Here is a 25,911-nt window from a genome sequence, read left to right on the forward strand (position 1 = left end):
AAAGCAAGTAACACCTTATACTTGGGGTTCATTTATTTTAACAAAAACAATAACAACAACAACACTTTGGACAGGCAGAGCACTTAACTGGTGGCAGAGACAAAACACTTAACTGGTGGCGGGACCGGCTTTGAAAGCTTCCCCCAGTCAGAGCTCGCCCCAATGTATTGTGGGAAGTGTAGTCTCGAACTGCAGTTGCGAGAGTACAGAAAAGCGAGCAGAAAACTACAACTCCCAAAGGAGTAAAGGAGTGGGGCTATTTCCCAGTCGGGCGGTAGCACTGTGGGAGGGAATTGGCAACCTCTCTGCCTACGTGGGAGAAAAGAGAGGGTTGGGGGGAAGTGTGGAAAACCTGAACCTGAGCCGCTGTCGCCTAAGAAAGATTTGGTGGAGGAGAAGTAGAGGGGAAAAGATAGGTTGGAGGTGAAGTGAGGAGGGCAAATAAGTCGCTGCTATCCGGCGACGCAAAGTTCTTCGTGATGTGGCTGAAGCCTGAGGAAGTGCTTCTGAAAAATGCGCTGAAGCTGTGGCTGATGGAAAGGTCCAACGACTACTTCGTTCTGCAAAGGCGTCGAGGCTACGGAGAGGAAGGCGGAGGGGGACTCACAGGTAAGTCGTAGCCAGCTCCAATTTCCTCAGGATTGTGTTCAGTGTTACTTAAAAGGTGGCGAGGAAAACAGTTACTCATCGGCGCCCGCCGCCAATCCTAAAACCTGGGCGGAGGGACTGGGGTTCTGCTCCTGCCACCACCTTTTTGCCTTCACCGAGTCCTGGGAAAGCAGCGCTGGACCTGCAGGTGCTTTGGGGTGGGACGGAGGAAGGGAGGAGGGATTCTTTCTGAGGCACAGGAAGAATCTGAAGCGTGCCCCATCGTTTCGCATGGGGGAGGGGGCTGATGGCGAGGGGTCGAGCTAAACTGGCTGCCTTTAGGCGACCAGTTCTCCATTGTGGATTTAACTTTATTTTTTCCCCACAAAACCTGTACCAATAATCACCACCCTGGGGACTGTAAATATGGGGGGATGTTAAGAAAGAGGCGCCCCAACCAGGTCCTGTTAGGCTCTAAATGACAGAATTGGGGGAGCGTTGGTGTCTGGTAAAATCGAAGAGTAGGGCTCCGAATTGCTGACCCCTTCTAATTTAACATCTTTATTCTATGACCAAGTTTTTAGTTCCCGGGATCGCCTATCATACTATGTTATTATAACGTCCACATACATTTCTCTGGAGTGTTTGGCTTTGCACCTTCCTTCAAAGCCACGGTTTAACCAAACCAATTAAACAAACGGAAATGCAACTTTTCCTCTCTAACCCACTCTGCCCCATATTTAGATTTAAAAATTAAGAACTGTTTCTTGTCCAGGTGTCTAAACTCTCCAAAGAATGTAATTTTCAAATCGCCCGTCATAGGCACGGGCATTCAAACTTACAAATGTTAGGGAGAGAAAAGTTCTTTTTTGCGATAATTTCTGATCTTGAATTGTTGGGCCAGGCTTCCTTTAGGTGGTGTAAGGAAAAAGGGAAGAGCCCTCAAACCCCCATTTCAGTCCCCTCCTTATCTCTTGTTTTATGTCATTTGTCAATTTCTTTCACTTTAAGCGACTATTGTGTGCTACAGGAATGTTCGGATAATAAAATAATGAAGATTCTGTTCCCTGCCTATAAAAATGCCCATACTAAGGAAAGGAGGGTGGAACAGGAGAGGAGGAAAGACTCACTGGTAAACCAGGAAAATTATAATTAGAACCAAATGACAGAGTTGGGTTAAGGTTCATGGAAGAGTTGACATTGATTTTTCCTCCTCTGTAAACCTGTGCCCATCTCACAGAGTTGAGAAGGTACATTAAAGGTAATAGGCACGGATCAATGTATATTTAAATGGTGATAAACATGTGCTGTTATTCACTTTTTTCAAGCCACCTCCAAGGTGGAGAGAATTCTGAGGTTCTACAGGATTTTTTTTCAATATTGCAAGACCTAAGTATCTCAGGCTCCTTCTAAAAGGTTTCTTTTGAAAATATACCAACGCAAATTTTCCCTAGAAACTTGACATTTTTGTCATTTTCTGATTCTGTTTTTGGGGAGGGGGGTTGAGACAGGTTCTCACTATGTAGTTCAGACTGCTCTGGAACTCACTGTGTAGCCCAGTCTGGTCTTGAACTCACAGCGATTCTCCTGCCTCAGCCTCCTGAGTGCTGGGATTACAGGCGTGCACCACCATGCCCGGCCTTCATTTTCTGATGCTTAAAAATGACAAATGTTATTTTGCAGAACAATTTCCATTTAATAGATGCATGGTCCAGGGATTTAGCTCAGTGGTGCTGCCACCTGCCTCACAGACACACAGTCCTGAGTTCGATCCCTGGTACAAAAAAAAAAAGTAGACGCAGATTTTTTTTTCTCTTTTAGTTTATTGGTACATTTTAGGTAGACAGTACAGTTACATTCATTATTGGGATCTTGTACCTTTACATGACAATAGACAAAAATATTTACTAGGTTAAAATTGGAGAAAAAATATTGTTCACTGTCATGTAAATTATCCATTTCAGTCTATTGAGAATAGGACAGGATATATGTACTCTTTAAAATAAATCTTACAAGACCAGGAATTTAGTTCATTGGTGCCAACACCTGCCTCTCAAGCGCAAGGTCCTGAGTTCGATCCCAGGTACCAAAAAAAAATCTTACAGCCAGCCCTGTGTTACAGCCTCAGAAGTAGTCTTCTAATAAATATATTTTGATTCCCCATAATTTTACTTGACCAGAATTTCTAGTGGTGCTTCTGCCTACATTTACCAAGAAGTGCACTTTACTTCATACAACTGTGTTCTTGAAAAATAATAGGTAAACCAATGAGAATCAAGTCACTGTAATGCAGTATGTAGTGGTGTTTTTCTTGTTGTAAGTTTCTTTTATACATACAATCAACCAGTATTTTCTGCACTTTATTTTTTTCATTTGTGGTGTTGTCTTAAATCACAGACCAGTTATATCGATTTCTTTTCTCCATCCCACCCACCTTTTTATTATTAGTTCCCTGGCTCTAGAATGAGAACATTTGAAGACATAAACTAAGATTTCTACCACACTCATATGTTGTGACTAGTGATAGGCCCATTGATGGAGTGGTTATTTTGTATCTCTGCATGAGTATTATAATACCATGTAAATTAAATTACAAATGGATGAGAAAGTAGCAAAATGATTTTTTTTTTCTACCAGGGATTGAACTCGGGTCCTTGTGCTTTCAAGGCGGGCAGTGGAACCACTAGCTAAATTCCTGGCCCGCAAAGTGATATTTTAAAAGTTTGATTGTTTTTGGTCCAGAGCAAAAGTGTGTCCTCATTTTCACTAGTGTTCTTCTACTGTATTTTTACATAATTGTAACACCACAAGTTTTGCTATGTTTTAAATACATCCACACTTGGATTAGTTCTTACAAGAAATTGACTGTGTGCCAGTATAAGCATGCTTTTGTCCATTTTGTTCGTTAAAACAAGTGTTATATGCTACACCTTTATAAGATTACTTTATATAGTTTGTTTAATGAAAAAAGATAATGAGCATGGAAATGTTAATGGTTGTACTTTCTTTATAATTTCATTTCTTCGTCCTGCAATAATTGGCATTAACCACCAGCAATGCAGTGACTTTAGGTATGAACTTGATGAAGTTAGTTGACTGTTTTTTTTTTCTAATAGTGGAATAAGAACAGCTGAGAACCCTGTGATGATTATAACAAGAGTCTAGTTTGGAAGTCATAATTCTAAGGTCCATTTTCTAAATTTTTGAAACACTTCTAATAGGTGGATTGCCGACCATTTACCTAACTTTACCTTGCTTAATTGTCCTAGCAGAATAGAATATTTTGTGAAAATTTTTGGTACATATAAGGCGGCTTTTTAGATAAAGTGATTTTCCTTCATTTAGAGAAACAAATGGTTTCATCTGGTGAAAGCTCATATTGCTAATGGACAGTTGTGGAAGTACTATGGATATAGTAAGCTGAAAATAATGATAAAAGTCATTATAGTGTTTACCACATTGCTGTACAGCCATCACAGGATTTTATATTGCCTTATTTTATTTAGAAAGTTTGCCCAATTTCCTGCCTTTCCCATTGCTATATAAGTACAAAAGACAATACAAAATCTCAAATGTGATGATAAAATAATACATTCATTTGGCAGGTATTTACTAAAGGCTTTCTAAAAATCAAGCATGGCTTTAGGTACTGGAGATAATACAATGAAGAAAAAATTCCAGTTCCCATGGAGCTACCTTTCTAGTTGCAGGAGGAAAATAAACAAATACTACATGATATGACTGGTGATGTTAAGTAGTATGAAGAAGAATAAAATAACAGAAAGGAGAGGGAATTGGTATTTCAGGTAAATTGGTCTGACAAAGCCTCTTTAGGCAACATTTGAGCAGAAACCAGAGGGACTAGAGTATATGAACCAAGCATATAGATGGGAACAAATAGAGATAATTCTAGGTAGACAATATTGTTAGCCTGGTTTTGTCGATGTATATATCTCCACTAATAAGGAGATATTACAAACCCCCAGTGCAGTTTTCCTAGGCCAGCTCTGGTGTAATGTATGTTTATTAGAAGTCCTGATAAATGATGTGCACATTTCCTAAAACAAGTGATTAATAACAATAGGTTGTGTATTAGTGGCAGAATTTTAATATGGCATTTATGGAGCATCTTGCCAAAAACCAGTTCAGATTGTTTTTAACTAAATCATCCATAGATGAGCATAACAATATCTGGGAGGTAATTTGGTAGGGAGAAGTGGGAAGGACATTATCAGTGGGAGATACAATGTGATAATTCAAAAACAAAAGATGACAGTTGTTGGGGACACAGCAGATATTACAGTTTTATTTATTTGGCATTGAAAATAAAAGCCTCAAGAGATAACATCCTTAGCAACTAGAAAAAATGGTTGTTGGGACAGCAATATCCTCATTTATACCAGAGGAAACCTTGAGATACAGATTTAAAGGGTTCTAAGAATTGAACCTTTTTTTTCCTCTCTCTCTGCTCTGCTCTTTCAAGTCTGGGAGTGTAGGGTCTCTGTACTCCAGTGTAAAGAAGTGAAGCATTTTTGTTTTTGTTTTGATTTGCTTTTTTTCGGTACTAGGAATTGAACCCAGGGCTTTCACGCTGAGCTACGTGTGCAGTACCTTTTTAAAAAAATTTTTTTTAATTTTGAGACAAGGTCTCACTGAAGCTCTGAATTGCCCAGACTGGGCTTGAATTTATGATCTTCCTGCTTCAACCTCCCAGAGTGCTGGGATTATAAATGTGTGGCACCGCACCTGACTAAATGTAAAGTTTTAAAGCAAGGAATAATTATATTTCCTGTTTATTATTATTTTAGTTCCTCTTATTTTAAACTAACCAAAACAATAGTCTGGCTCAGTTCTAAATAATGTTGCAAAGTAATACGCTGCATATGAGTTTGTTCTTTGCTGTCATACTTACTTGTTTCTTTGCACCTAGGAATTGAGTGGTTTTTTTGTTTGTCCCCGCCCGCCTCCGCATCCTCCCCCTCCCCATTCCCCCACCAGGGATTGAACTCAGGACTTTGAGCTTGTGAGACAGGCATGTTGCCACTGAGCTAAATCCCCAGCCCAAGTGTTTTATTTTTTATAATTTTCTCAGGATTCCTCTTTTTGTACATTACTGCGTAAGTTTTGAAGAGTAAGAGATGGTTATAAATAGATGGTGACCATTCTGTTTTTCTATATTTTAACCTTTAGAAATGTAGCTAAGGGTTGATTGACTATTCTGTTTCTCCCATGAAACATTTAAATCTGCATTTGTGGCATCAGCTGCCTCCCTAAAAAGTGGCTAAATCCTTTTTTTTTTTTTAATTTTTGGTGTTTTTTTGTTTGTTTATTTGTTTTATTTTTTAAAGCTTTTTTTTTTGTACCAGAGATTGAACTCTGGACCTTGTGCTTATGAGGCAGGTGGCGGAACCACTGAGCTAACTCCCCGTCTGTTTTATTTTGTTTGTTGAGACAGGGACTCAGTATGTAGTCCAGACTGGCCTTGAACTCAATATGTAGTCCAGGCTGGCCTGAAACTCACGGCAGTCCTCCTGCCTCAGCCTCCTAAGTGCTGGGATTACAGGTATGCACCACCACACCTGGCTATAAATGCTTTAAAAAGCAAAGATAGGGCCAGGATTTAGTTCAGTGGTTCCACTGCCTGCCGCGCGAGCACAGGCATCCAAGTTCGATCCGCAGTACCAAAAAAAAATGTTTATTAATTTCCAAATATATAAAAATTGGAAAGGAGCCAGACGTGGTGGTGCACACCTGTAATTTGAGCACTTGAGAGGCTGAGGCTGGAGAATCACTTTTGAGTTTGAGGCCATCCTGGGCTACATAGTGAGTTGTATTACAAAGTAAAACTTTGTCTCAAAAAAAGTGGAAGAGAATTAGTCCCATAGTTCAGTGTTCTTAACATGGATTGCATGTTACAGTCAACTGAGGACCTTTTTTAAACACACTGAAGAACACTTGAATTATTTGGATAAGTGACATGTCTGGGATTTACTGTAAAATACTTCAGGAGGAATAAATGAAAGCTTTGATAGTTACTGAAACTATGTAATGAGTATGTGGAAATTCCATACATTATATGTATTTTTGTATGTTTAAAATTTTTGTAATGCAAAGTAAAGGAAAAAGTAAGATACCCAGATTCCCATATCAGATCAATTAAATCCGAATCTCTGGGCTTTAATAGTTTCAAAACTTAAGTCTTAAAAATTCTACAGAGGATTTAAATTTGTAGTTTGGATCAATAGTCACTATACTAGAAGATAAATATCAAGATTCAGAAAGATCTGGACAAATTGGTGAATAAAATTTATTTTTTTCTTCATTAAGTTTATTGGTATTTTTTAGGTATACAGTATAGTTACATTCATCATTGGCATCTTATACCTTTACATGATGTACCTTGGTTCTTATTTTTTCCTCATTCCCCTGCCCTCCCTTCACCCCTCTACCCTTCCCTATTTACAAAGACTTTGTTTCCATTTTTTAAATTTTTTTCTTTTCTCTTCTTTCCTTTTCCCTACCCTTCCCACTTCCCCTACTCCTTTAGCCCTTCTCTTCCTATTTCAAAGTATCAATTATACAATTAGAACCTTATCTACACTTTTAGTTTTTGGTGAATAAAATTTAAATAGGTAACTATAAACTATAGGGTGTTGTTTTTAAAAAAAACACATCTGCACAGGACAGAGAATACTCAGACTGGTATTTATGCTTATGAAAAAGGTCAGAGTATCTTTGATCAGAAGCTTAGTATCATAATATGATGTAGTGACGAAATAAGCTAAAAATTTTAAACTATATTAAAAAAGCAATTGAGCCAGGCATGGTGGCGCATGCCTATAGTCCCAGCACTTTGAGAGACTGAGGCAGGAAGATTCTGTTTGAGCCCAGGCTGGGCAATTTGGTTTCTTTGCAAGGCAATGTCACAAAATAAAATAAAATTATTTTTAAAAGGCTGGCAGTGTAGCTTAGTGTGAGGGCCTTGGGTTCAATCTCCAGTACGGGAAAAAAAAAGGAAGAGGAGGAGGAGAAAGAGGAAGAACATATAAAAAGCCTATATTTGTTCAGACTATACATTATCTGGTTTTCCGGTTTCAATCACATGTTTTAAAAGAAACTTTGATGAGTATATTAAGAGAATAGTAGAAGAAGTAATAGATTCAGATGACCTCATTCAACAAACTGTTGAAACAACAAGGTATATAATGAGCTAGAAGAAAGTAGTAAGGAAAATGAAATAGCTATATTCCTATTTAAGGACCTATCATGTTGAATATAGTATGTTTTGTATTATGTTGCAAGGAAGTAGCATTTTGTTTATCCTAAGAAAAAGCTCCTTTTTCCTTTTTTTTTTTTGAGTAAAAAATATATTTTTCCCATCATATATATAGCTGGCTAACTAATTTATGGAACTCACTGCAAAATAAACATGAAAGACTCATTCTGAAATTCAGAATTTCGCTCTCTGCTCTTCCTCTCTGCTCCGCTCTCTCTGTTCCCCTGAATAAAAATCTCCAGAAAAAAAATTCAGAATTTCAACACCAAACAACAAAACATTAGACCAAGCTCAGGGTACTTCTGAGTTGGAGCCCTATTCATAGTTCATAAGCTCTAGAAGCTGGCCCTAGTTATTACATTTGAATATATAAATCTTCCATGTTTTATAAAGACTTTCTAATTAAATAGAACATCTCACTCATGCAATAGGCTGCCTTAGAAGAAGTAAACTCTGGAATTATTCAAAGACATAATTAGGCTTTCTGACAGGGATGCTGTAGAGGAGATAAATGTGCTGGAGGTTGGGTCACATGACTTTCATCTAAATTTGATTATTCTCTATCCAGCCAGAGTATTGGTTCATGAACAATAAGCATTGTCTACAAAAGTGCCTGTTTTATAATCGTAGAACCTTGTATTTTTGTACTCTTGCCAAGAAATTTAATAAAAAGTATTTTACATCAAATAGGGTGGTGAATTTTCTTAAAATGGGTCCATTTGTATGGTAAAATGCTACCAAAACACCATAGACTTACTGGGATGTAACAACACTGGTTGATACTTTACTCATAATTGATTGCTGTGTATTAGCTTTCTCATCACCGGGGCAAAATACCTGACACAACTTAAAGGAGAGATTTAATTTGGTTCTTGAGTTAGTCTACAGTAGTTGGCTGGCGGAGGGGGAGGAAAAGGAAAAAGAAGGAGGAAGAGCCAGTGGTTGTGGCAGCAGCTAGGGGAAGGGGAGGCAGAAGCAGAAGCCATGGACAAGAACATGTCCTTTCAGGTTGTGCCCCAAGTGACCCACCTACAACCAGGCACGACCTCCTAATAGCATATTCAGCTATGAACCGGCCTGGGATTTAGCTCAGTGGCATCTTACCTACCTCACAACCACAAGGTCCTGAGTTCACTCCCGGTACTGAGAAAAAAAAATCAGCTATAAACTTATCAATGAATGAATCCACTGATGAGTGTAGCACCCCCATGATCCTGTTTCCAAAAACATGAAAGACTTTGGGAGACATTTTAGATCTAAATAATAGCACAGATGATTGCTTTCTTGATATTTTTAAGTTTCTTGTCCTGTCATGTAGCAGATAGTATCTGTTCTCTTCTCAATTTAGTATAGCTATAGAATTTCCCATATGTAGACTGCTTCATGACCTGGAATGTTCAGGCTGTCCAATGATAAGCCTCTGGGTAATTGGAAAAGGAGCCCAAAGTTGTTTTGCTTATTTCCATGTACTTTTAGAACCGAGACATTGGCACATATTAACATCTGAAAAACTTTATGAAGATTATAGTTTAATGATCTGCAAGAGTTCACCAAGTAATTAGAAATGTATTTTAATGACAGCTTCCAAGTTATTTGTTGCATAGTTTTATATAACTTGCTAATTTCTTGCACTTACAAAAACTGAGCAATTTCCTTTTTTACACAGTACAAGGAACTTAAAACCCTGTGGACATTTCTGCTGCAAAAAAGTGACCTATCTTGACAACAGTTTTCACCACTTTGTCTACCATCTCTAAACCTATCAGAGAAATGTTACATCACTCAGCAATGGTTCAGGGACCTGCTCTTGCCTCTGCTTCCTCATGCATCCACACTGCCAATGTCTTTGCTCTTTTGTTCTTTCTTCCATTCTAATATTAACTTTATAATATATGCAAATAGAGAAATAGAATTTGAGCTAGTGTTATTAAAAATCCAGCAGTAAGATGGGCCTGGTGGTGGACACCTATAATCCCAGCACTCTTGGAGTCTGAGGCAGGAGGATTGCAAATTAAAGGCCAGCCTGGGCAACTTCAGCAACTTGGTAAGACCCTGTCTCAAAAATGAAAAAAAGAATTACTGGGGAGTAAGCTCAGTTCAAGGCCACTCAGCTCAGTGGCCTTGGTTTCAATATTCTATACTGTAGAACAAACAAAATCCATCAAAAAATGAATGGTTTTCCTTACAAATTTAAATTTTTCTTTTTTAAGAAAAACTTTTAATGGGAAGAAAAGGGCTAAAGGTGGGATGGATAGGGGAAGGGTAATAAGGGAAAAGAAAAAATGTGAGAAAATGAAAAGATGGAAATAAAGTGTTTGTAAATGGGGAGGGGAGGAGCAGGTGAAGGGAGGGCAGGGACAAGGGGAAAAATGAGAACCAAGACCTGTCATGTAGAGGTACAAGATCCCAGCAATGAATGTAACTGTACTGTATCCCTAAAAAGTACCAATAAACTCAATTAAAAAAAACTTTTTTAGAATTTAAAGTCTTGGAAGATAGAGATTGTTAAATCTAGCAGATAAAATTGTCTTGTTTTTAATGAACATTTTCATTTGAAGTTGTAATTTATTTTAACAATTTTCTCGACTTATTAAACGTGTGTGTGTGTGTGTGTGTGTGTGTGTATATATATATATATTCTGTTTTTTTTTCTCCAAACTTCTTTCGGTTGTGTTTTGCTGCCACTGTTTTATCTTTTGAATATTTTAACTCTCCTGTCTTCAAATTGAGAATGTTCTCTTTTTCTCCATTTCCTGAGTAATTTTAATCACATTGTTATTAGAATACTATTAGAATATGTTTAGCTCCTTTTCTTTCTTTGTTCTTTACCAAATCTTTAATTTCTCACAGTCACTACTCAATGCTGACAGGGATAGAATTATTTATCCTTTCATCTTCAAATCCTCCAGTAGTTCCTTCATTACTAGTTAGATTATCCTGTTCCTTCTTATTCCTGCTCTCTTCCCTATACCTCCTATTTCATAGTATTTTTCTGGGTCTTCAGATCTCTGTTTCTTAAAATCTTTAGTTCATACCATTATTGTTGTTGTTGTTGTTGCAGCAGTGCTGGGGATGAAAGCCACATGCTTTGCTCACGGGAAGCAAGCACTCTACCACTGAGCTACATCCCCAGTTTAACTTTATCATGTCAGATAACTTCTTTCCTCTGTAATCTGCATGATGCCATTAACAAAACCTTTTTTCTTCACACTTTGGGCCACCATTATCAAAACTTTCTGTCAGATTACTCGTTGATAGTATGTTGTTTTTGTGTCCCATATTACTTTTTATCTATTCCTACACCCACTTCCTGTTTTTCAGTTAAACGATTTCTCTTTATCTTCTACTCTTGTAATTTACTTTCTTCTATGATTATAATAACATCTTACCTCACATCTGCCCACCTGCCTATCTATGTTCTCATTCAGAGCTTACTTGAAATCTTCTAAAAAATAGATGGACATAGGGAAAGAGCCAAAAGCCTTATTTATAACTGGTTTAAATATTTTTCAAAAGTCTGTGTGCTAACTTAAAGGGAAGTACCATTAGAGTAAAATTAATGGTCACTGAATTAAAGGTGCCAGAAAAGGAAAGTCAATTTATATATCCTAGCCATCCCATTGATAAAATTAACTTGGTGAACCATGCCTTTTTTGCATGCAAGATAAGTCAAAAGTGAAGGATGTAAACCTGGGGGTACAAAATATGGTTATTATCCTCAGAGATCTAATAATATAGACAAGATAAAATATACACAAAGCACTTAAAAGTAGCTGTAATAAATACTCTAATAATCAGATGCTAGGTGATAGAGTATAGAACTTAAGTGCTGTAAATAATCAGAGTAAAGGAAAGAATCATTGCTTGGTGTTGCTAGTAAAGATTTCATAGGGAAGCTAGGTGTGGTGACACAACTGTCATCCCAGCACTCAAGAGGGTGAGTCAGGAGGATCACTGTTCAAGGCCAGCATGGGCTGCATAGTGAGTTCAAGGCCAGACTGAACTGCATAGTGAGAATTTATCTCACAAAATTAAACAAAGAAAAAGAAATTTCATGGGGGAAGTGGGTCTTGAAAAAAATACAGAATTTAGATTAGCCGGACTGGGCCAGAAGAATTTTGTTGACATTTCACCATAAAAATATAATTGCTTAGGAAAGACCCTGAGGGAAATTTTAGTTGCTTGTTTAAGACAAAGGCCAAATATTCTTTTTTTTTTCATTACATTTATTGGTAAATTTTAGGTATACAATACATTTACATTCATCATTGGGATCTTGTACCTTTATATGACATTATCATGGTTCTTATTTTTTCCCCATTCCCCTGCCCTCCCTTCACCACCTCCAACCTTCCCTATTTACAAAGACTGTTTCCATTTTTTTTTTCTCATATTTTTTCTTTAAATTTCTAACCTTTGCCCTACCCCCTCCTACTTCCCCTACTCCTTTAGAACTTTTCTTCCTATTACACAATATCAATTATACATTTTAATTCTTATTTACACTTTTAGTTTTTCATACCAGAGAAACTATTTGGTATTTACACATGTGTGTCCTATTAGTTTCACTTGAGTATGGCCTCGATGTGCATCCACTTAGCTATAAATGTCTCTAGTTTCTCATTTTTATGGCTGAGTAGTACTCCATTTTATTAAAAACCAACACATCTTCTTTATCCAGTCTATAGTTGATGGGCAATTGGGCTGTTTCCAAGTTTTAGCTGTTACAAACTGTGCTGCTATAAACATGGGTGAGCATATATCACTGTGCTGTGATTCTTTTAATTCTTTTGGGAAGATACCCAGCAAAGGAATAGCTGGGAAAAATTAGACTTCTAATCCTAGTTTTTTTAGGTATCTCCATACTGATTTCCACAGTGGTTGTACCAGTCTGCACTCCCACCAGCAATGAAGAAGGGTTCCTATCTCCCCACAACCCCGCCAGCAGTTGTTATTTGTTAATTTCTTGAAAGCAGCCATTCTTTCTGGGGTGAGGTGAAATCTCAATGTTGTTTTCATCTGCATCTCTCCAATGACCAGTGATGTGGAACATTTTTTCATATGTTTATTTGCTGTTTCAACTTCTTTGTCTGAGAAATGTCTGTTCATTTCAGATGGTCATTTTTTAATTGTGTCTTTATATTGGGGGGGGTCTGATTTTTTTTTTAATTCTTTAGAGAGTAGACCTTTGTCTGAGGAACAGCTGATAAAATTTTTTGCCCACATTGTAGCTTGTCTCTTAGCCCTGTTGATGATTTCTCTTGCAGTGCAGAAGCTTTTTAATAAGATGAGATCCCAGTTGTTGATTCTTTCTGCTAGTTCCATGCTACTGACGATTTGTTCATAAAGTTTTTTCCTATGCCAATGCTTTGGAGACATTTCTTTTCAGTAATTACCTGTACAATAATTCTTGCTTTTCGTATGGTACTTTGAAAATAATCACATGAAAAAAGATTATATATATTCTTAGACAACAGTCATGGTGACCTGCAGTCCTGAATTAACACAGAGATCATAGAAAACTGAAGGGATGACCCTACCTAACTTATCTTCCAGCAAGTTTAGTGTTTCTGTTTCAATATTTAGATCTTTAATCCACTTGGATTTTAGTTTAGTGCATGGTGAAAGGGTTCTAATTTTAATCTTTGGAAAGTTGAAATCTAGTTTTTCCAAAACCATTTATTAAAGAGGCTATCTTTCCTCCAGTGAGGATGGTTGCCTCCTTTGTTAAAGATGAGGTACCTTAGTATGTCTGGAGTTGTTTCTGCATCTTCTAATGTATTCCACTGGTTCTCAGGTCTGTTTCTTTGCCAGTACCATGCTGTTTTATCACAGTGGCTTTGTAGTATAGTTTAAGTTGGGGATTGTGATACCCACTGCCATGTCTCTGTTGCCTAGAATGGCTTTTGCTATTCTAAGTCTTCTTGTTCCAAATGAATTTTTGGATTGTTTTCTCTAGTTTTGTGAACTCTGCTTTTGTTGGGATTTCAATAGGGATTGCATTGAATCTGTATAGCAGTTTTGGATGTATGGCTATTTTCACTATGTTGGTTCTTCCTTCCCAGGAACAAGGGATGTCTTTCCATTTTCTTATATCCTCTTCAGTCTCTTTTTTTAGAGTGCAAACTTTATTCTTATAGTCAAAATATAGTCAGATAATTAAAGTGGAAGTAATTAAACAAGAACCTTGAATTGTATATTAAGGTATTAAAACTTGTTAGAATGTAAATCCCTTTACCAAAGCATTCTTATCAAGGTTTTATTTTGTTTGAATATCTAAGATTTTCAGTATAATTAACTAATATTGAGCTTTTTGCTCAGCTAGGCCGTGTTCTAAGTGTTTTATATGTAATAACTAAATGGTTACAGCTATCTTTTCTCTAGGTTGTATTTTAACTTATTTTACAAAGGAAGATGTAGAAATGAGAAATACTTTAACTTGTTTAGGTTGACACAAGTAAGTGACAGCCAATAATCAAGCCCTGGTAGTTTCTTGTACCAGATTTTATATTCTTACCTGTTTTTACAGACATCTTTTTGAAGGAGTATATAAGTGCTACAGATAAATTGAGCGATTTGGGAAACTGAACCGATCTCCTCTGTTGAGAGATAATTTTCTCAAACATTACTCACATTGGGAAATGATAATCTCCTCATGCCAAATATATTTTTTCTTCAAGAAAAATATCTATAATGTTTCTTTATGCTAAAATATTTTAGTTTTTTTTTTGTAATGCAAAGAATGAAACCTTGTCTTTCACATGCTAGGCAATGTTCTACCACTAGGCTATAATCCTAACCTCTGGTATAGAAAAGTTTTAAATATAAAATGATTAGTTTGTCATATGAAGTGATATTTTGGGGGATCCTTTTGTCCTTGAGATTATTTTTTATTATGTTTTTATTGGTACATGTCCTTAGTACATTGTGATTACATTCGTCATGGGGAGCTAGTATATGTATATAACATGTCTTAATTTTTTTCATCCATTCCCCTGCCCCTTTCTCCCCTTTCCCTCTTGGTCCCCTATCATTTTATAAAAGATTTATTTCCTGTAATCTTGCATTTCGCTCTTTTTTATATTTTGGGTTTCTTAAGTAAGAGGAAATATGCAATAGTTAAGCTTGTTTCTTTGATTTATTTCACTTAACATTATAATCTCCAGGAGCATCCATTTTCCTATAAATGATACAAGTTATCCTTCTTTATGGTAAAATAGTACTCCATTGTATATGAATGCCACATTTTTTTACCCATTCATCTGCTGATGAACATACAGGCTGATTCAAGTTTTAGCTATTTATGAGTTATGCTGCTATAAACATGGGTATGCAGGTATCACTGCAGTATGATGACTTTTAACTCTTTGGGAAGATACCAAGAAGGGGAATAGCTGGGTTAAATTGAATTTCTAGTTTTAATTTTTGAGGAATCTCCATGATTTCCATAGTGGTCATACTAGTTTACTTTCCAAATACAATGTAGAAAGGTTCCTTTTTCCTTGCAGCTTTGACAACATTTGTTATTATTTGGTTTCTTGATGATAGTCATCTTTCTGAAATAAAGTAGAATTTCACTGTTATTTTAATTTGCATTTCTTTAGTGGCAGGAGATGTTGAATATTTTTTCATGTGCTTCTTGGACATGTATACTTCTTTTTTTGAGAAGTGTCCATATCAGTTGTTCATTTTTTAATTTGATCTTTTGTTTGGGGGCAGGCTAAATTTTTTTGAGTTCTTTATATATTCTAGGCATTAGTCCTGGCTGACAAAATGGTTTTCAGTTCCATAGGTGGTCTTTTTGCTCTTGTTATTTCCATTGTTGTGCAGAACATTTTAATTTGATGTGATCCTATTTGTTGATTCTTGATGTTATTTCTTATACAATTGAGGTTCTGTTCAGAAAGTCCTTGCCTATGTCTTAAAGAATTGTACCTCTTTTATCTTTCAGCAGCTTGTTTCTATTTTAACATTCAGATCTTTGATGTATTTTGATTTTAGTTTTTGCCTGGTGAGAGATATAGGTCTACACTCAGTCTTCTGCATGTAGATAGCTAGTTTTCCCAGCAGCTTTTGGTAAAAAAGGTAGTGTTTCTTCCAGTGTACTTTTTGATCCTTTTGTTAAAATCAGTTAGCTGAATGTGGAGTTGTTTGCACATTTTCTATTCTGACTTATTTATACACATACGTCTGGTTTTATGCCAATACCATACTGTTTTAATCTCTTGTCTTATTGCTCTAGGTTTTGAGAACTATATTAAACAGAAGTGATGGTAGCAGATATCCTTGTCTTGTTTCTGATTTTAAAGGGAAGCTTTATGCTATTCTCCATATAGTATGATGTTGACAGTAGGTTTGTCATAAATGGCTTTTATAAGACTGAGATATGGTCCTTCTGTACCTATTTTCTTCAAGATTTTTACCATGAATTAATGTTCTGTTTGGTCTAAATTTTTTCTGGATCTTTGGAGATAATCATGTGAATTTTGTTCTTACTTCTGTTTGTGTGGTGTATTACATTTATTGAATTACATATGTGGTACTATCCTTGAATCCCTGGGATGAAGCCAACTTGTCATGATGTATGATCTTTTTCAAGGATTCCTTGCATTCTGTTTGCAAATATGTTCTTGAGAATTTTTATGTCTATGTTCATTATAAAAATCAACCTGTAGTTTTGTGTGTGTGTGTGTTTGTTTGTTTTCTTTCTTTCTTTTTTTTTTTTTTTTTTAATCAGTGTATTGCCAGCTTCTAGGAATGATTTTAGGAATACTTCTTCCCTTTTGATTTCATTAAAGAGTTTGAGAAGTATTTATGTTAAATATCCTATTAATGTTTATACTAGTAAAGATAGAAGGAGTGGGGAATGGGAGAATAAAAGTAGAAAAATTTAAAAAATTAAGCAATGTAAAGTGAGAAGTATGAGATAAAGGATCCAATTAAGGTGTAAAATGAAATTAATAAAATTAGATACAAGTAACAGTCAAGAACAAGAAAACAAAAAAGAAAAAGTAAGAATCAAAAAGAAAAAAAATTTAAAGGAAAAAGGATAATTCCCCCAAATCCCCAAAAATCCATTAAGAAGAAAAATGAATGAGTCTGAAAAACATATTTTTCTGTGTAATTTTGAATGAATAATTTCTTTCTAGGATCTGCTATTTTGAAATCCAGCAATTCACATTTTTTCCAAACAGCTCTATGCCCTGTGGGTTCATGAGATTTACCCCATTCCAGAGGACCCTGTGTCTGTTCACCACAGGCTATAGCAACTGTCCACACTGAGGAATATCTTTGTTCACGTTGGTAGATGGAGAAAGCAGTCAGATCTCTGCTCTGTGCTGGATGTAGGCATCAGGGCCGGGGTTAAAGCAGTCCATGGTATTTTATACCAACACTTTCAGACCCAGCTACTTCTTTTTTTTTTTTTCCTTATTGAGTTTATTGGTACATTTTAGGTATACAGTACAATTACATTCATCACTGGGATCTTGTACCTTTACATGGCAGATCTTGGTTCTCATTTTTTTCCCATATCCCTGCCCTCCCTACCCTATTTATATAAACTTTATTTCCATTTTTTCGTTTTCTCATATTTTTTTTTCTTTTCCTTTATTTCCTTTCCCCTACCCTTCCCACTTCTGCTACACTTTTAGCTCTTTTCTTCCTATTTCACATTGTCAATTATAGCAATAGGATCTTATTTACAATTATAGTTTTTCACACCAGAGAAACTATTCGGTATTTACACATGTGTATCTTATTTATTTCACTTAAGACTAAGGCCTCAATATGCATTCATTTTCCTATGAGTGGCTCTAGTTTCTAATTATTTATGGCTGAGTAGTATTCCATTTTATAGAAAAACCACATCTTCTTTATCCAGTCTCCAACTGATGGACAAATGGGCTGTTTCCAAGTTTTCACTATTACAAACTGTGCTATAAACATGGGTGCACATATATCACTGTGGTATGATTCTTTTAATTCTTTTGGAAAGATACCCAGCAGAAGGATGGCTGGGGATTTAATTCAGTGGTTCTGCTGCCTGCCTCGCAAGTGCAAAGTCCTGAGTTCGATCACTGGTACCAAAAAAAAAATGGAACCTCCTATCCTAGTTCTTTGAGGTATCTCCATATTGATTTCCATAGTGGTTGCACCAGTTTGCACTCCCACCAACAATGGAGAAGGGTTCCTTTCTCCCCACAACCCCACCGACATTTGTTATTGGTTGATTTCTTGATAGCAGCCATTCTTTGTAGGGTGAGGTGAAATCTCAATGTTGTTTTCATCTGCATCTCTAGAATGACCAGTGATTTGGAACATTTTTTCATATATTTACTTGCTGCTTTTACTTCTTTGTCTGAGAAATGTCTGTTCATTGCACGTGCCCATTTGTGAATTGGGTCTTTATATTTGGGGGGACTGATTGTTTTGAGTTCTTTATATATTCTAGATAATAGGCCTTTGTCTGAGGAGTAGCTGGTAAAAAATTTTTCCCACATTGTAGGTTGTCTCTTAGTTCTGTTGATGATTACTTTTGCAGTGCAGAAGCTTTTTAATAAGATGAGATCCCAGTTGTCTATTCTTTTTGCTAGTTCCCGTGCTACTGAGGATTTGTTCATAAAGTTTTTTTCCTATGCCAATGTCTTCAAGAGTTCTGCCTAACTTATCTTCCAGCAGGTTTAGTGTTTCTGTTTTAATATTTAGATCTTTAATCCACTTGGGTTTTAATTTAGTGCATGGTGAGAGATAAGGGTCTAGTTTTAATCTTTGGCAGGTTGAGATCCAGTTTTTCCAACACCATTTATTAAAGAGGCTATCTTTCCTCCAGTGGGGATGGTCAGCTCCTTTGTCAAAGATGAGGTAGCTGAGTAGATCTGGAGTTGTTTTTGTGTCTTCCAGTCTGTTCCACTGATCCTCAGGTCTGTTTCTTTTCCAGTACCATGCTGTTTTTATCACAGTGTCTTTGTAGTATAGTTTTAAATTGGGAATTGTTATACTCGCCGCCATGTGTCTGTTGTCTAGCATGGCTTGCTATTCTAGGTCTCTTCTGGTTCCCAATGAATTTTGTATTATTTTTTCTAGTTCTGTGAAATGTACTGTTGGAATTTCTATCGGCATTGCATTGAAACTGTATAGCAGTTTTGGTAGTATGGCCATTTTCACTATGGTGATTATTCTTACCCAGGAGCAGGGGATATCCTTCCATTTTCTTATATCCTCTTCAATATCTTTTTTCAGAGTGCTGTAGTTTTCAGTGTAGAGGCCTTTTGCTTCTTTCATTACAATGATTCCTAGATACTTCATTTTTTTGGATGCTGTTGTGAAAGAATTGTTTCCCTAATCTCTCTCTCAGTGAGTCTGTTATTTGTCTACAAGAAGGCTGTTGATTTTTGAGTGTTGAACTTGTATCCAGCTACTGTGCTGAAAGTCAGACCCAGCTACTTCTGAAGCCACACACACTGAGCCTGGCTTCTCTCCAGGGAGGGTGGGGCCCATGTACTTTATGGCCTGAGTTTAAACTTTTCAGAGTCTATGTCTAGCCTGTACACTCTCTGCTACTGTCTTCCATGACTCTTACCCAGTCACCATAAGAGGATAACACTCAAAACCCTAAAGTAAATTTGTTTTTTAGTTGTTCTCAAACCATCAGCCTGTTCTCAGAGTGGTGCTTGATTAAATGCTCTCTAGCAATGTGGTAGGCCCTAACTGGAGTTCTCCAACTATTGCCTTCTTTGTAGAAGGAGTCACTTTCAGAGTAAAACACCATGTTGTTCTGTTTGTTTGTTTGTTTTTGTTTTTAATTAATTTTATTGGTAAACAATATAATGACATCATTGGAAATTTAAGAGAATTTCCTCAATGTGCATCCATTTAACTATAAATGTCTCTAGTTTCTCATTCTTTATGGCTGAGTACATGCTGTTTTTGCAGTTGACAATAGCTGTGGGGTATTCTTGGGGCTGGTGCTGCTTGCTCAGTCCTTTGCTTGTCATCCCTGTAGCACCCAACCTGTGGAGACAGGTTCCCCTCACCAGGAGCCAGGGTAAGCTGCTTTGTGTGTGTTGTAGTTCATTTCTCCAGCTTGTGTGCAGCTTCTGATTTTTCTTATAGTTCTCTTGCAATTCCTAGAGAACTACTTCTTTTTCACTTTTCACCAAGTTGTTATTTTCCAGGTGTATAGATTCTGAGTCCCAGAGAGGCTGTATTTTGCTGCTGATTTTTACTGACATTTTGGTTCTCCTCATAATTGATTTCTGTTATGCTTTATAACAAGATGTCCCCCAGGAGCCTCATGAGCAAATAGGTAGGGCTTTCTATGTGTGATTGGGTTCTGGGAGTTTATTTTTGGCTTGTTCTCAGAAGGTAGGGTCTTAATGAAAGAGGTAGACCACTGGGGGTGTAGCCTGAGGGATTTATCTCCCTCCCTGGCTCCTCCCTTCATTGTCTTTCTGCTTCCTGGCCACATGATATGAGCAGTTTTCCTCCACCATACCATTCTGCCATGCTGTTCTGCCTTGGAGCCAGGGGACTGTGGACTGAAGCATAAGCCAAAATAAACCTCTCCTCCTTTTATGTTTTGAGCAATAAGGGAAGTAACCAAGACTATTTTTATTTACCTCTTATAAAAGCCTTATCTCAACAGTCTTTGTACTGTAACAGGTCTTCTGGTTGGAACTCTTGACTCAGTTTTGGACTCTACTGCTAAAGTGGCTCCATTTCGTATCCTACATCAGACACCAGATTCTCAAGTTTACTTGTCAATTGCATGTGGTGAGTATTATTTTTTAAATGTGCAATGCAAATTAAATAGGGACATTAAGAAACTGTATATTCATCGCTTCTCGGCCTTTTGGCTAAGATCAAGTGAAGAAACTGTATATTCAAATTTATACTTCCTAATTGTTTGGAGATCTAGAAAGGAGCTAAATATATAACTCTACTTTTTCTCTTTTTTGGTACCAGAGATTGAACTCAGAACCTTGCACTTGCAAGCAGGCAGCAGAACCACTGAGCTAAATCCCTGGCCCTATGTAACTGTACTTTGAGAGAATAACAAGACCTCTGTTTATATAAGAAGAATTACTGTTTATCGGGAATTTAAAAATTTATTGATGAAAGTAACATGAAGCATATAGTCCAAAAGCACTGATTCTGAACAAACTTTGGTCAGTACTACTGCTACCTGACCCTTTTCTTCAATTTTTGCTTCATACCCTGCTAAGAAGTGAAGACTGCCCATGAAATATGTTGTTTCATTGCTAATAATTTGGATGAGGAAAATCTGAATTTAACTATGAGTTCAAAACTTAAAGAATTTCCCTTAAAGAAATATAAGCCAGAAAATTTGAATTTTTTTTCTTTATATGCCTACTTTCTCATAAAAGGGATCATATCCTTGAAATATAAAGGAATGTCCTACAGGTAATGCTACATATTCGTTCATGCCAACGTGGTCCAGATATTTCCATATTTTTATTATAGATAAAAAAGGAAATAAGATTAATTCTTCCTACTAAAGCAAGTCAACATAGTTTCTTTGTTCGTTTTTGTTTTTGTTTTTGTTTTTGGTACTGGAGATTAAACTCAGGACCTTGCACTCATGAGGCAGGCGGCGGCACCACTGAGCTAAGTCACCAGCCATAGTTTTGTTTTGTTTTTTTGTTTTAATCTACAGTACACTGGGGTTTTTTTTATGCCATTGTAACATTTCTGGCCTTTCAAATGTTGAATGACTGCCTTTTTCTCTTTCTTCTAAACCCTTTCTCTTTTAAAGTAGCTATACTTTTTTACTTTAAAATTTTTTTACTATCTACATTTGCATTATATATTAATTACATTCATTGTGATGACTTAGTAAATGTATATATACTTTTTAAAAAGAAACAAAACACATTTGTAGATATTTCCTATGTGTGAACCTATAGCATACAATTCATGTTTTAGGATGTGTGGCTTGTTCTTTGTATTTCCCTCTAAATTTCCTTTAGTGTGGCTATTTTTCCTTTGGCTGTCTTAAATTGAATGCCACTTAAAGTAGATGAAGATGATATGAGAATTCTGTAATCTCAACTCTAACTTTATTTGATCAAAATTATTTAGGAAAAAAGTATCCTTTCTAGTGTGGTGATGTAGCTCAGTGAAAGAACACTTGCTTAGCACATGTGAGGTACTGAGTTTAATAACCTGTACCAGTGAATGAATGTCCTTTCTAGTTTAAAAAGGATGACTTTATATAACTTATTTTCTTTAATTAAGCTGATACATAAATATAGTAGTTATCTGTAGATGAGCTTTTTCATACAGTAAGTCCCTGACTTATAAACATTTGAGTTGTGAACTTTCACAGTTACAAACAGACCTCACGTTACAAACATTCATAGATGCAGACAAATTGCAGAAGTGACTTGTGTGTCTGTTGGACATTGTCACAGTTGTACAGTGGTACCTCTGTTCACTAACACTTTTGTTTGCAAACTCTGTATGAGGTGACAAACACAGCTGCGGCCATCTTTCCTGCATGAACATGAATGTGGCCATCTTTTTCAGAACCATGCAATGAATTAAGTCTGTGAACTGAGGTACCACGGTACTGTTGTATATTGACTGTGCAGTGCAATAGTTTTCCATAGAACAGTAATACCTTGGTTCACAAATGCTTCTGTTTGCAAACAATTTGGTTCTCAAATAGAAGTGGTTGGCAAAATTTTGCTTCTGTTCTTGTTAGGTGATGAACACAACTGCAGACATCTGCCTTGCTCTAACACATGCTCATTGCTTCCTCTAGTTGAGATTGTAGCCACAGACAGACATGTGCACACTTACTATGAAGCTTTTTTGTGTGCTTTTTAGCATATACAGTACTATATAGTATTCGACCCAGGATGGCTCCAAGGAAAGTGCAGAGCAAGTATGGTGGTAAAAAAATTTGCAGTTGCCAGAGAATTAGCTCAGTGGTTCCACCACCTGCCTTGCAAGCGCAAGGTCCCAACTTCAATCCCTGGTACAAAAGAAAAGAAAGGAAAAAGAAAGTGCAAAGTGGTAATGAGGGTGACAAGAATATACAGGATGGTAATGAAGGTAACCAAAATGTGCAGAGCAGTAATGAAGGTGACAAGAATGTGTAGAGCAATAATGAAAGTAACAAGAAAGTGCAGAGTGAGAATGGTAAGGTTTTGAAGAAAATATCCATCGAATTGAAGAAGGATATTGTAGAAAAGCATGAGTGTGGTTATTTGTGTGCCTCGTCTGGCCTCAGAGTACAAGGTGGTGAAGTTGACAATCTCAGCTATTTTGAAGAATAAAGATGCCATCAAAGGAACTGATGTGGCAAAAGGAGTAACGATGTTAACCAAGCAGGGGACACAAGTGCTGGAAGAGGTGGAAAAACTTTTGTTAATGTGTTTGAATGAGAAACATCTGGTAGGTGATAGCATTAGTGAAGCTATGATCTGTGAAAAAGCTAGGAAATTGCACAGTAATTTACTGCAAGAAACCCCCTCTACAAGTGCAATAAGTGATGAATTTGAAGCCAGTAAGGGATGGTTTGATAAGTCCTGCAAGAGAAGTGGCATCCCTGGTGTGATAAGACGTGGTGAGGCTTCCATTTCTGACAAGGCCACTACAGAAGCCCACAAGAAAGAATTCACAGAATTCATAAAGGTAGAATGACACATTGCTCAACAAGTGTTTAGCTGTGATGAAACAGGGCTCTGGAAGAAGATACTGAACAGAACCTATATCATGCAGGAGGAAAAGGCACTGCCAGGGCACAAGCCCGTGAAGGACTGATTGACCATTCTGCTGTGTGCAAATGCAAATGCCAATCTGAAGATAAGCCACCACTGCTGGGCCATTCCCAGACCCCTCATGCATTCAAAGAACAGAACGTGAACAAGGACACAAGGACAGACTGCTTATCATGTGGAGGGCCAGTGTGAAAGCTTGGGGCACAAGGCAGTTGTCCATGGAATGGCTGCAAAAGATGTTCTCACCTACTGTTTAGAAATTCTTTCTGACAACCTGAAACATTGTCAGAAACCATTGAATTGATATTCTTTCTGACAGCCTGAAAGGTACCTTCTGACGATCAATGCCCTGGCACACCCTCCAGCTTTGGTGGATGATATGGATAAAGGTGAAGTTCCTCCCCACCAAACATGACACCTCTTCTGCAGCCCATGGACCAGCAAGTGATCTGCAACTTCATGAAGCTGCCCTCAAAGGCATTCTTCACCAGGTGTTTTAATGTCACTGAAGAGATATCCTTGACTCAGAATCTGGAAGAAACATTTCAGTGTCCTCCACTGCATCAACCTCACTGACAAATCCTGGAAAGATGTCATGTACCAGACTTTAAACTCATCCTGAAAGAAACAGTGGCCAGAATGTGTCATTGGATGTGACTTTGAAGGGTCTGATACATAGGTGGTAGAGGAGATCATGTCCGTGGGCAGGAGTATGGCTCTGGATGTCGATGGTGCAGACATGGAGGAGCTTGTTGAGGACGATAAGGAGGAGCTGACAATGGAAGAACTTGCTGAACTCCAGAGTGAGCAGCAGAACGCGCTTTTTGAGAGGCATTCCCTGAGGAAGAGGAAGACAGGGAGGTTAGCAGGGATGTGATAAAATCCATTATGGAAAAAATGGAATGAGTGCCAGGATTTCTTTGAGAAGCACCACCCTAGCATAACTGTAATGAACAGTGTTGATTCTGATGGAAGGTAATGTGGTCTCTGATTTCTGGAAGGTTTTGCAGCACAGGAAAAAGCAAGTGACATTAGACAGATTTTTTTGGTCAAAACTGACCCTGCAGCTAAGAGACAAAGAAGAGAGAAAACCCCTGAGATCTCCCCAATGTCCTTTTGAAGGGGAACTCTCCTTCCAAACCATAACCTCCTCTCCACCCAGCCTCCTGTCCCCCATGACAGTTACCTCAAGCAAAGTTAGTATTCTCTCTTCATACTGTACTGCACTTTGTTTCATATTTTTGTGGTTAAGAAATACATATGGTTCAGAATGAATCAACCTTATTTACATTGACCCTTATGAAAAATTTAATTTGGTTTATAACCACGTTAGTAGGGATCAGAATAGATCGATCTTATTTACATTGAACCTTATAGGAAGCTTGATTCGGTTTTCAACCAATTTGGTTCACAACCAAAATCATGGAGCAAATTCAGTTCATGAACCAAGGTACCACTGTACAGTGTTTAATCAGTGCCCAGGATGTCCAGAATCAAGAGGAATAGCAGTGGTGATATGGAGGGGACTACTAGGAAGTGTAAAGCAGTATACATTGTATATTTTCATCAAAGGTGTAGTAAGACTCACTTTGTCAGACTTACAAATGAGTCTAACTTACAAACATTCACCCAGAATGGAACTCAGTTGTAAGTCACGGGCATACTATACCAAAATTCTCAAAATAAAAGTCTTAAAAAAACTTCCTCATGACTTTTGCCATTCATTAAAGAAAGCTGTTACTCTTTTTTTTTTTTTTTTTTTTTTTTTTTTTTTATGGAGATTGAACTCGGGTCCTTGCGCTTATGAGGCAGGCGGTGGAACCACTGAGCTAAATTCCCAGCCCAAAGTTGTTACTCTTGCTGTAGTGACTTTAGCAACATGAATAAAATTCTAACTAAATTGTAGGAAATATGTAATTTTGCCATGTCAATAAGTTTTTAATGTGTCAATATCTGTACATTATAAAACATTCAAAATTTCAAGATACTTTTTTTGAATGGCACAATTCTGAAATCTTAAAGCTATTTGGGGTAGGAGGAGATGGGTAGATATTAAAATTTCTTTATGACATAGCAACCTAGAGCTGATAATACTTAATCTGACTCTCAATAAGCCTCATAACACTAATTCCATAGTTCACTTTAGAAGAGGAATTCTCACCTCCTTTGTGAAATTTCTGCAAGTTTATTAGGTCTTTCAACAAGTGGGGTGACTAAAAAATTTCTTTCATAAGTCTACTGGGCAGAGTTTAGTGTTACCTTTTTTTTTTTTTTTTTTTTTTTTTTGTTTGTGTTTTC

General features: G+C 37.0%; 1 protein-coding gene and 1 non-coding gene across 2 annotated transcripts in view; both read left to right on the forward strand.

Moving 5' to 3' along the window:
- Window positions 1-282: 282 nt before the first annotated feature.
- Window positions 283-25,911, forward strand: part of Tbc1d8b (TBC1 domain family member 8B) — an 84,244-nt gene continuing 58,615 nt past the window's right edge. The window contains exons 1-2 of the mRNA XM_019206061.2: window positions 283-609; window positions 20,528-20,638. Of these exons, the coding sequence (XP_019061606.1) occupies window positions 480-609; window positions 20,528-20,638 (241 nt within the window). The 5' untranslated portion in view covers window positions 283-479. The remainder of the gene's footprint in view (window positions 610-20,527; window positions 20,639-25,911) is intronic.
- LOC117284898 lies at window positions 20,702-20,886 on the forward strand. Its single transcript, XR_004515955.1, has one exon. It is a non-coding gene; the product is annotated as a U2 spliceosomal RNA (small nuclear RNA).

Source organism: Fukomys damarensis, unplaced genomic scaffold, assembly GCF_012274545.1.
Source record: "Fukomys damarensis isolate Sample0158 unplaced genomic scaffold, DMR_v1.0_HiC HiC_scaffold_39, whole genome shotgun sequence".
Taxonomy (NCBI): domain Eukaryota; kingdom Metazoa; phylum Chordata; class Mammalia; order Rodentia; family Bathyergidae; genus Fukomys; species Fukomys damarensis.